Source organism: Arachis duranensis, chromosome 4 (assembly GCF_000817695.3).
Source record: "Arachis duranensis cultivar V14167 chromosome 4, aradu.V14167.gnm2.J7QH, whole genome shotgun sequence".
Classification (NCBI taxonomy): Eukaryota; Viridiplantae; Streptophyta; class Magnoliopsida; order Fabales; family Fabaceae; genus Arachis; species Arachis duranensis.
The window spans coordinates 18,614,297-18,626,453 of NC_029775.3; the positions used below are offsets into that span (position 1 = coordinate 18,614,297).

Consider the following 12,157-nt stretch of genomic DNA (forward strand, 5'->3'; position numbering starts at 1 on the left):
AAATCAACTCGGAGCAATAGTTTCAACTCCACATCTATGTATGAAATTCCCAACTACAGAAGGGATAGCTACAATAAAAGCAGATCAAAAGATGGCGCGTCGCTGTTATAACGAAAGTCTAAATCTCCGAGGCGAAGGAGGAGAGTTCCATACGATCGAACTCGGCGGTGATCAGAGACGAGAAGAACTCCGCCCACGACCCGAAGGAAAAATAGAAAGAGTCCAGATCAGAGATACCTCGAACAAAACAACTAATATTGGCACGATCCTGAAAGGAGACGCAAAAGAATCGCTAATACGGTTTCTACGAGATAATGTTGATCTCTTCACATGGAAAGCTGCCGACATGCTGGGCATAGATCCCGAACTAATGAGCCACAAGCTGGCAGTCTACCCGGGATCCCGTCTGATACAACAAAGAAAACTCGGGCCAGACCGGTCTCAAGCTGTAGAAGAACAAGTACAGGCACTACTAGAGGTAGGGTTCATAAGAGAAGTTAAATACCCACTATGGCTAGCAAACGTCGTCTTGGTGAAAAAGTCAAATGGGAAGTGGCGAATGTGCACCGACTATACCGACCTCAACAAAACCTGCCCAAAAGACCCTTATCCACTCCCAAGCATCGATGCTCTAGTCGATGCCTCATCAGGATATAAGTATCTCTCATTCATGGACGCATACTTAGGCTACAACCAGATCCCAATGTATCCACCGGATCAAGAAAAGACCTCGTTTCTTACACCAAAAGCAAATTATTGCTATATCGTAATGCCTTTCGGCCTTAAGAATGCAGGAGCCACTTATCAAAGGCTAATGAATAAAGTCTTTTCAGACCACATCGGAAAAATCATGGAGGTCTATGTGGACGACATGTTGATAAAGACATAAAGCGAAGAAACATTACTAACCGACTTGGTTCAAGTGTTCAACACCATACGGAAGCACGACATGCGACTCAACCCGGATAAATGCACCTTCGCAGTAGAGGCAGGAAAATTTTTGGGCTTCATGCTCACACAAAGAGGAATCGAGGCAAATCCAGATAAATGCCAGGCCATACTCAACATGAAATGCCCGACCTGCGTCAAAGAAGTCCAACAACTCAATGGGAGACTGGCGGCCTTATCCAGATTCCTAGCAGGGTCAGCAATAAGATCCCTCCCCTTCTACGCTACCTTAAGGAAGGGAAAAAACTTTGAGTGGACAGCGAAAGGTGAACAAGCCTTTCGAGACTTTAAAGAATTCCTGGGACAACCCCCCATCCTATCTCGACCACGAAAGGGGGAACCACTCATACTATATCTCGCTGTAGGAAGTCAGGCAATAGCCTCAGCACTAATTAGAGAAGATGCGGGGGGACAACAACCTGTCTACTTCATTAGTAAAGCACTACAGGGGTCAGAACTGAACTACCAGAAAATAGAGAAGTTTGCCTACGCTTTGATACTCACATCCCGACGACTTCGCCCATACTTCCAAGCGCACACCATCAAAGTTCGGACCAACCAGCCCATAAAAGGGATACTGCAGAAAACAGGTCTAGCAGGAAGAATCCTACAGTGGGCAATCGAGTTGTCCGAGTTCGACCTCCAATACGAGGCGTGGACAGCCATCAAATCACAATACCTAGCCAATTTCATTGCAGAATTCATAGACACCACAAAAATCCCCATAGAGTGGAACATATACGTGGACAGTTCCTCAAATAAAGCTGGAAGCGGTGCAGGTGTGATAATCGAAAGCAACCAAGGAACCCAACTTGAGCTTTCCCTGAAATTTGGATTTCTGGCCTCAAACAACCAGGCAGAATACGAAGCGCTATTAGCTGGTTTGAAGCTGGCTAGGGAAGTTGGAGCTCAGAAACTCAACATCTACAGTGACTCACAAGTCGTTACCTCACAAATAACGGGAAGCTACCAAGCCAAAGATCCTACCATGAAAAAATATTTGGATAAAACCAAAGAACAGCTCGGACAACTTGGAGAATATAGGATCTGCCACATACCCCGCGAGCAAAATGCCCGAGCTGACGCGCTCTCAAAACTAGCCAGCACCAAACCAGGGGGCAACAATAGAAGTCTCATCCAGGAAATACTACAAAACCCATTAATATCAGAAGAAGAAAAAATCCTAGCCATAACAGGTCAGGATCAATGATGGATGACCCCCATAATTAATTACCTCAAAACAGAAGCGCTTCCCACAAATGAAAAAGAGGCAAAGAGGTTAAAAAGGGAGGTACAGTACTACACTATCATAAACAACATCCTATACAAAAGAGGGATCTCAACACCATTGTTAAAATGCGCACCGACCTCCAATACAAGGGAAGTATTGGAAGAGGTACACAGCGGCATTTGTGGTAATCATCTCGGAGCACGAGCTCTCACTAAAAAAGTACTACGGGCGGGATTCTATTGGCCAACTCTACAAAAGGAAGCTACAGAATTCGTAAAGACATGTCCACCATGTCAGAAGCATGCCAACTTTCACATCGCCCCACCGGAAAAGCTCATCAGCATGACCTCACCCTGGCCATTTGCAAAGTGGGGACTCGATCTTCTCGGACCCTTTCCTCAGGGATCGGGACAAGTCAAGTTTCTCATAGTAGGGGTAGACTACTTTACAAAATGGATCGAGGCAGAACCCCTAGCTAACGCCACCGCTCAAAAAAGTCGGAAATTCCTATATAGGAACATCATTACAAGGTTTGGAGTTCCATACTCCATCACCACGGATAATGGCACCCAATTCACAGATGCAGGCTTCAGAAAACTAGTAGCCGACTTGAATATAAAACATCAGTTCACCTCCGTCGAACATCCCCAAGCCAATGGACAAGCCAAAGAAGCCAACAAAGTCATATTGGCCGGGCTGAAACGGAGACTACAAGAAGCAAAGGGAGCTTGGGCCGAGGAACTCCCACAAGTCCTATGGGCGTATCGGACGACCCCCTATTCTACCACGAACGAATCACCATTCTGACTAACATACGGAGTGGAGGCAATGATTCCAATAGAGGTCAAAGAAGGATCTCCTCGAGTAGTCCACTACAATGAGCAAACAAATTCTCAACTCCAAAGAGAAGAGCTCGACCTACTTCCAGAAATCCAAGAAAGAGCTCGGATCAGAGAAGAGGCATTAAAGCAACGAATGGCTTCCAGGTATAATTAGAGGGTAGTGCTAAGAGATTTCGCAGAGAACGATCTCATCTTAATCCGAAATGATATTGGAACAACTCGACCCGGAGAAGGAAAGCTGGCAGCTAATTGAAAAGGACCTTACAGAGTCACAGAAGTACTTGGGAAGGGCTACTACAGACTGTCCGAACTCGAGGGACGAGAACTCCCCAGATTATGGCACGCCTGTAACCTGAGAAGGTACTATAGTTAGATAAAGGACTCATCACAAGACGCACTCTTTTTCCTGAAAAGGTTTTTTAATGAGGCGTTAGGATTGAGATTTAATCCGACTTAAGGGTATAAAAAACTCCCACCTGTATATATTTGCATTTTCTTTAAATAAAGTACATTTCAGATATTCTACAAGTACTCAAGACGCATTAATCTGAAGCATTCATCGTCCGATTATAAAGCAACGGATCGAACAGAAAAGTGAAGAGCAAATTCACTAAACGATCTCGATAGGAATGATCGACTGACAAAGGTGAAAACGCGATTCTCCTAAAGGTTGATTAAACCAGGACAGAAACTACCATCTACAAATCGGCAAAGATGAACACAGAATAATGCAAGAAGTTATCGAAAGTGATCCCAAAAAAGAACTTGACGAGGTCTTATGGATTACTATATAATAACTTAAAAAGACTGGCCGACACTAAAAAGTCGGACCAAGTCAACCCAAGTTATCAGCGAATCCCTGGAAAGAGGTCTGGCCAACCCTATTAAAGAGGAATTACTATAACTTAGAAGAGATCGACCTAACGAAGTCGGTTTCCTACAAAACAAGTTGTAAAAGTAATCCCTGAAAGAGACCTAACAAAGGTCCAAGAAAGATGATTACAAAAACAACTTAGAAGAGATCGACCTAACGAAGTCGGTTTCCTACAAAACAAGTTGTAAAAAGTAATCCCTGAAAGAGACCTAACAAAGGTCCAAGAAAGAGGATTACAAAAACAACTTAGAAGAGATCGACCTAACGAAGTCGGTTTCCTACAAAACAAGTTGTAAAAAGTAATCCCTGAAAGAGACCTAACAAAGGTCCAAGAAAGAGGATTACAAAAATAACTTAGAAGAGATCGACCTAATGAAGTCGGTCTCCTATAAAGACAAGTTGTAAAAATAATCCCTGAAAGAGACCTAACAAAGGTCCAAGAAAGAGGATTACAAAAACAACTTAGAAGAGATCGACCTAACAAAGTCGGTTTCCTACAAAACAAGTTGTAAAAAGTAATCCCTGAAAGAGACCTAACGAAGGTCCAAGAGAGAGGATTACAAAAACAACTTAGAAGAGATCAACCTAACGAAGTCGGTCTCCTACAAAGATAAGTTATAAAAGTAATCCCTTAAAGAGACCTGACAAAGGTTCAGGAAAGAGGATTACAAAAATAACTTATAAGGGGACCAACACAAAGAAATCGGTTATAAGGCGCTAAAAACACAAAACAAAAGCAAGGAAACCGAAAAACAAGTTGGACCCCCCACAAGTCATGACCTCAAAAGGATCCAAGCTACAAACAAAAATACGAAAGCAATCTAAAGAGGCCAAGTAGCAAGATTCCGACAGACATCCTGCTAGAGCACAATGAAAGCATAGTATGATAAAGCTTCAAAGAGGCCACCGAAATCAGTCTCAGAGAAACCATTTTGTTTTCAAAATAAAAGTTGCTAAAAACAGCAACTAGAGTATCGACAAGTCAATAAAACATCATCCACAAAAACAAGTTCAAAAACCCACAAACCGGGCTATTTACACAAAATAGGCAGAAAAAGATCAGCTACAATCAGGAGCCTTCCCAACAGCATCAGTACGGGGAGAAGGAGGGTGAGTCTGAAGGGGCACAGCATCTATGGTTCCATCATCCTGGTTCAGAATCTGGCAATCCGAATCAGATGTAATGGGAGGAAACAGAGGAGGTCGACACCTTAAGAGAAGGCACTGGGGGAGGATCAGTCTCATCATCATCCTGGTCATCAGGGACAATCTTACCATCCCTCACGACATTGTCCAGGCTTATGAGAGTCAAGTCGGCATCAGGAGCAACAACCCGGAACTGCTCCATCAGGTTCTCGAAGGCAGCAGTTACGCTACCCACAAGGTGACCCTGAAGCTCACCATAATTAATCCGAGCAGTTTCCAAATCCTCCCGAAGATGCATCAATTCCCTATAAGCCGAGACATAGCTATCCTTATGTTTCAGTGCCATGTCCTCGGCCAGCTTCAAAGAAGCAACCAAGGCAATAGAACTGGCCTTCTCACCCTCTAGCTCATTCTCCACCTTCGCCAACTTCACCTCCAACTCTTCCTTCAGACCCTTGATTCGATCAAATTCCGACTTGGCCTCTTCCATGAAGGATTTTGTGGCATGAATCGGAATCCCCTGAACTGTTTGGAATATAGCCGCACCCATATGAGCCATCTTCACACTACTTTTGGTGATAAAATCCAGATGCTGAAGAAGAGAAACGTCATCTATGGAAAGCCCACCATAGGGGGCAATTTGCTGGTCAACAAACTCAATAGCATCAAAATCCGGGGCATCCAGGTTGAAGGGCTCGGATGTTTTTTTGCTTCTTACTAGGAGGGGCACCAGAAGCTGCAGCAGAAGATTGTGGAGGATCGACCAGACGAACCCGAGGAATAGGAATTGCTTTCCTCGGCCCGGGAGAACTAGGTATAGGAGGTTTAACTGGAACCTGAGAAGATCCCTCTCCGGCCGCCTTGGCCGAAATGTTTAAAGCAGCAGTTGCTTTCTTCGCCTTCTTGTAGGCCTTCATAGAATCATTATTCTTCGACATCTCTGAAAAACACAAAATCAACCACAAAGGACAAGTTACAACATAGGAGAAGAAAAGCTCAGAAGCAAGTATAAAATAAATCAGACAGTACCCAAAGTAGCTCGAACCAAAGATGGATCACTCAAAAATCTCTTCGTATCCAGATGGGGAGGCTTCCCCCACAAATCTTCAAGAACAACTACAAAGGCCCGCTCAACCTCACTAAGCATTTCCCATGTGTAACGTGGCACTCTTACATTCTTTTGCCACTCTAGAGGAAAAGCAGGCTCATCATTTTCATCAAGAAAAAAGGGGTGGGCCCCCTCAACAGCTCAAACTTTAAAGAAGTAGTTCTTGAAGTCCTTAAAGGACTCATCATACATCGCAAACACTTTATGGCCCCGGGTGGACCGGAAAGAAACCCAAGAAGCTTTCTTTTTTGAAGAACCGCCAGGCTTGGCGGAAACAAACAAGTAAAGAAAAAGATTCTGGGAAGGTGTTACATCTAGTTCACGACAGAGAAGTTGGAAAATTTTAATAAAACCCCAGGAATTCGGGTGAAGCTGGGATGGAGCAATGTTACACGACCACAATAGGTCAGTTTCAAAAGCAGTAAAAGGAAAAGAAACATTCAACTGACTGAAGAAGTATTCATAAGCATAAAAAAGGGACGCCCTCCCTCAACAAAAGTCGGAAAGTAGACTCTCTCATCAGAATCAGGAGCAACAAGCTCGTAATCCTCCTCACGGGCATTGTTACCACAAATCCTATGGCGCTTCCTCAGTTCTGTGCAAAACTCAGCATCCACAACAGAAACACACAACAAAACAAGGGAGTCCAGCCAATCGGACATCCCCTCGGGAACTCTGGAAGACATCTCTACAATGTTATTGCGAGTAGACATGAGGCCAACTAATCCTACAAGTAAGAAAAGAAGATGGGGTTACTAAAAACATCTCGGACAAGGGAGAAAACAACTCAATACGAGACAGGCGAAACAAGCAGAAAAGGAAAACTCCAAGACTCAAACCAAAAGTCTTGGGGCATCCTTTGGAGGCAATAATCAAGTAAGGTATCTAGGAAAATCTACAGCTTCTACCCCAGCATCTCTCAAGCAAGAAAACCAGCATCTCTCAAGCAAGAAAAAGACTTCAAATAAAGAAAGCATAAACCATTACAGTCTACCAAGCAAAAAGCATTCCCGAACATCAAAGCACGCCAAGCAGAGACTATTAAAGATGTAACCTTTTTTCAAGATCAGACAAAAGCAACCTTCAAATAAACGAGGAACAGACACGGACAAGCAGTACCAAGAATAGAAACAACAAAAACATGCAAAGCCCTAGAGGCACCCAACGAAGGCGAAGAGGATCATGTAGAAGATAGAGAAAATATCAGAAAGCACACTTCAACAAATCTAGGGCTCAAGAAAAATAGAAAGATCCAAACTTTTTCAAAAAGAGAGGATCAAAACTGAAACCTCATCACAAAACCACAATCAAAGAGAAAGCATGAAAAGGGACTAACTTGGAGACGGAAGAAACTTTGAAAAAGGGGCAGAAACGAAAGTTGCCTAGGAAACCGCCGAGCGACGACACTAAACGCTAGGAAGCAGAAAACGCAAGCGAAAGACAGAGAGCGAAGAGAGAAGTGGAAAAAGTTACGAAGAGGTTACAAGGAAAATAAAAGGAGAGAAACCGTTTTCTGGATTTTTCAAAATCAAAGTAAAGAGCCCAGGGAAAACGGGGCAATTAATGCTCAAAATTAAAGAAAGCATTAAACCCTCGCATGTTCCCGAAAAAGCGCCGATATAAAGCGCGCGTCTTTTAGAGGAAACGTTCTACATTCAAAAGCAGCTACAAAGGAATCAACAAAAATGCTTGAGTTCGGCTTCACCAAAAAAGGACCGAAGTCAAAAGACTCGACCTCAAAAAAGAAGACCGAGCTCAAGCAGGGGCACTGTTCATACCCTGGGTCAAGATGACCGACCCAGGATGTTTGACAGACAAAGCGACCGACCTCTTCAGGTCAGGACAACCCGACCTCTTCCCAAAGATCTCGGTCAAGTCCCCATGAAAGCCCAAGGCAGGGCCCAAATAGAGGAACACGTCCCAAATCCTAAAGCGGCCCAAGCCTACAGAGAGAAGGGTGGTTCCCTTAAAAGATAAGATGAGCTCACTTAAAGATAAAAGATAAGATAAGATAACTAACTTATCTTATCCACAAAAGGCCACATCTCACCATTATAAATACACTGGAGCACCCAGGTATAACTCATACTCTGATTCTACTCAATACCTGCTTAATACCCTTGCTAACTTAAGCATCGGAGTCCCTTGCAGGTACCCCCCACCCTCCGGGAATGAAGGATCAACACCATCACCAAGTCCAACAAGTCGGACACACCAGCTCTGGCCGTTATACACCTGCCGGATACGTCGGCTCCGACCAAACACAGAAGATCTCTACCGAGATCGACCTACAGTTTCAGGTAGCCATCAGAACAAGTACCTAATAGTAGCCATAGACTACTACACTAAATGGATAGAAGCTGAGCCACTAGCCAGCATATTATCGGCAAATTGTCGAAAGTTCATGTGAAGATAAGTGATTACCAGGTTCAGAATTCCAGAGACCGTGGTATCGGATAATGGGATGCAGTTTGCCGACAAAAAATTTGGAGAGTTCCTATCCGAGCTAGGAATCAAGGAGAAGTTCTCCTCGGTAGAACATTCACAGAGTAATGGTCAAGTAGAAGCAGCAAATAAAGTCATTCTGAAAGGACTGAAGAAACGACTCGATCAAAAGAAGGGCTCATGGGCAGACGAGCTAGCTTCGGTCATATGGTCTTACAGAACGACCGCCCAGTCATCTACCGGAGAAGCACCATTTCGACTCACCTACGGAGTCGACGCCGTCATCCCAGTCGAGGTCGGGGAGCTGAGTCTAAGGTTACTCCTCGGCGGGAGAGATGAGGCAGTGGAAAAGGATTTGATTGAAGAATCTAGACAGATGGCCCACTTTACGGAAATAATGATTAAGCAAAGGTTAGCCCTGAGGTACAATAGCAAGGTACTAAAAAGAAGTCTCGAAGAAGGCGACCTAGTGTTGCGACACAACGACATAGGATCGCCGACCCTATGAGAGGGCAAGTTAGCGGCAAATTGGGAAGGCCCATACAGAATAAGAGAGGTACTCAGAAAAGGTGCCTACAAATTGGAAAAGTTAGACGGAAGCGAGATACCAAAGACATGGAATATGGCAAATCTGAAGAGATTCTACTCCTAAGATATGACAACCCGACCTAGCGGTTTACTCTTATATTAATTTTCATCTCTCCGTCTATTACACCCTTAAAAAAATGTTAAATCCATTAGGCTTACTCCCCCCATACATGCTTACACTCTTTTTATATATATAAAATAATTCTACAAGAATGGTAATATCATTTTATTTTACAAGTTAACCTTTGCATTTATCGGTATTTCGTTTTTGCCATATGCATACTCTCAATTTCCTTTTCTATTGAAACAAGCGGTAATACGTATCCCGATGGTTGATCTAACGGCAACCTGGGACTTATCATCCCATGAACTGCAGAGACCAAAATATAGTGAATCATGGTCCGTTAGCCAAAGCAAAAACATCAGGTAGTCGCAAGAAAAAATAAAGCAAAGAGCACTACAACACCCCGGTTAAACGACATAATAAAATATCAATACAATGTTCAAACCAAAGTAGTTGTCAAAATTACAAAATCAAAGGCACCACATAGACCCAAAAGTTCAAAGACACAACAGGAAATAACAGAGCCACGACCTCATGACTTTGGGATATCAACAATCTTTCCGTCCTGAACCATTCTAAAGGCCCCAATAGCCGAGAGGTCGAGGTCGTGAGCGAGCATGGTCACCTGAGCCTTGATCCCCTCCTTAGTAGCCTTAACGACTTTTCGGCATACCTCACAACCTCCTTAGTTTTCTTCTTCAAAGAGGACGCCTCTTGCTGAGCAGCCTCAGCCGAGCTCACTGCTTGAGCAATCTTCTCCTCCAGGTCCTTAACCCTCGTCCCAGCAGCTACAACCTCAGCACGAGCAGTATTCAGAGAAGACGATAGGAAGAGACCAAGCTCCACCAACCTCTTCCCAGGCTCTCAAATCCATGAAAACCTTCTGAGATGCCCGAAGCTTCCCTTCAAAAACCAGACAATTTGCCAAGACAGGCTCCACCTTCTTGGCAATGGCGGCAGCTCGGAGGAGGCTACGATAGGTCCACCTTGCCTAATCGGCAAGATCCTCAACCCGGCAGAACTCCTCCGTGCCTGGGAGAAGCTGCGACTCAATTAAGCGCCCGACATTAAAGTTATTCTCCATCACTATTAAAGAGTTGCCATGCAAGGTGTTCCTCTTTTTAGGTTAGTCACAATGACCGAATCCTCGTCAGCCCGGAGGTCTTCCTCTTCCTCTTGAGTCGGCACCTCATCAACAGGAGTAGTCATTGGATCCTCATGAGCCCCTTTGTCAGTAGAAAAAGCCTGCCTTTGGTCCCGATCCGTAACCTGGCCACTCCCCTCACCGACAACCCCAGGGACAGGACCTATCGAAGGAGTTGCCGAGGAGTCTTCATTAAAAAAATTGCATCAACGCAACCATGGTAGTCTTCCCATCAGCCATGGAAACAGCACATGTAAAAAAAATCATGAGACCCCAAAACAGGAATATGTGCATAAAAATAACACAGAAAAAGCAAAGGAACCGTTAATAACTCACCTACGTAAGACCGTCCGGTCTCTCAATCTCCCATTACCATGTGGGGATTAAGGTTTTGTTACCAAAAATAGCCAGCAAAATGTCGGCGATCTGGCGATCCTCTGGCCTTAACCCATTATAAGTCACTTTTAACAAGTAATCAGACCCTGCCCCAAAACTCCAATAGTTATGGATCCGTCTCTCCAGCTCCAGGGAAAGCCAGAAAGGATGGTGGCCCTCGACCGGCCTGACCTTGAAAAAGGTGGATTTAAACCCATGGAAGTAATCTTCGAAAAGGCCGAAGATCCTACGACCTTGCTGGGCACGAAATTACATATATCCCTTCTTGGTTTTGCCCTCCTGTTCATACCCTGGGTCGAGTTGTATGACCCAAGATACAAGTGACCGACCTCTTCAGGTTAGGTCACCACCGACCTCTTCTCAAAGAGTTCGGCCAAATCGCCATAGAGGCCCAAGTAGGCCCAAAACGAAGGAACACAGCCCAATCTAAAGGCAGCAAAAGCCTAGAAAGATAGGGCGGTTCCTCTAAAAGATAAGATTATTTCACTCTACACTACTATAAATACGCTGGAGCACCCAGGTATAACTCATACTCTGATTCTACTAAAAACCTGCCTAAAGCACGTGCTAACTTAAGCATCGGAGTCTCTTGCAGGTACCACCACCCTTCGATGATCAAGGATCAGCAGCTCTACCAGATCCACCAAGTCAGATACAACAGCTCCATCTACGACAGCAGATCTCATCCGAGATCGACCTTCAGTTTTAGGTAACCTTCGAAACATTGGCGCCGTTGCCGGGGAGCCTGGCAGTCATCCCACCATCATGGCAGACAACCTTAACAACGACCACGATTATGATCTAGAAAATAGGACACCACATAAGAACACGGACGTCACAACAAAAGATACATATCAACCAAACGGGGATAAGCATTCTCCAAACAAAGAAATTTTAGACGCCCTACAAGCTCAACAGGATCGTCTCAAACAGCTCAAAAAAGAGGTCGAGCATCAACAAAAAGCCGAAATAGACCTCCGGATAGAAGCTAGGTGACGCCGAGAGCTAGAAGACAAGCTCCTAAGGCGCGAGGCTTATCTCAAAACTAAATCCATTCAGTCCAGTCATGATGACAGCTCCCACAAGGATCAAGATCCCTTCACCAAAAAGATCATGAAAGCTAAAGTCCCAAAGGACTTCAAAGCTCCCGACATGGTTCCATACGACGGCACATCGAATCTAAGCCATCATCTCAGCAATTTCAGAAGCAGAATGTATCTCACTAACGCCCCGGACGCCAATCGATGCAAAGCCTTCCCGACTACCTTAACAAAGACAGCAATAAAGTAGTTCGACAGTTTACCTCCCAGATCTATCACAAGTTTTGACGATATAGCCAAAAAATTCCTTGCTAGATTCTCCATCCAGAAG

General features: G+C 44.4%; 1 protein-coding gene across 1 annotated transcript; it reads left to right on the forward strand.

Moving 5' to 3' along the window:
- Nucleotides 1-8,613: 8,613 nt before the first annotated feature.
- On the forward strand, nt 8,614-9,102 carry LOC107483605 (uncharacterized). Its single transcript, XM_016104221.1, has one exon. It carries the CDS (start codon nt 8,614-8,616, stop codon nt 9,100-9,102), a length of 489 nt encoding a protein of 162 aa, XP_015959707.1.
- Nucleotides 9,103-12,157: the final 3,055 nt, after the last annotated feature.

What these genes read in the sequence shown, in the direction of transcription:
- LOC107483605 (XM_016104221.1), top strand. Translation starts at nt 8,614, where the DNA reads ATGCAGTTTGCCGACAAAAAATTTGGAGAGTTCCTATCCGAGCTAGGA.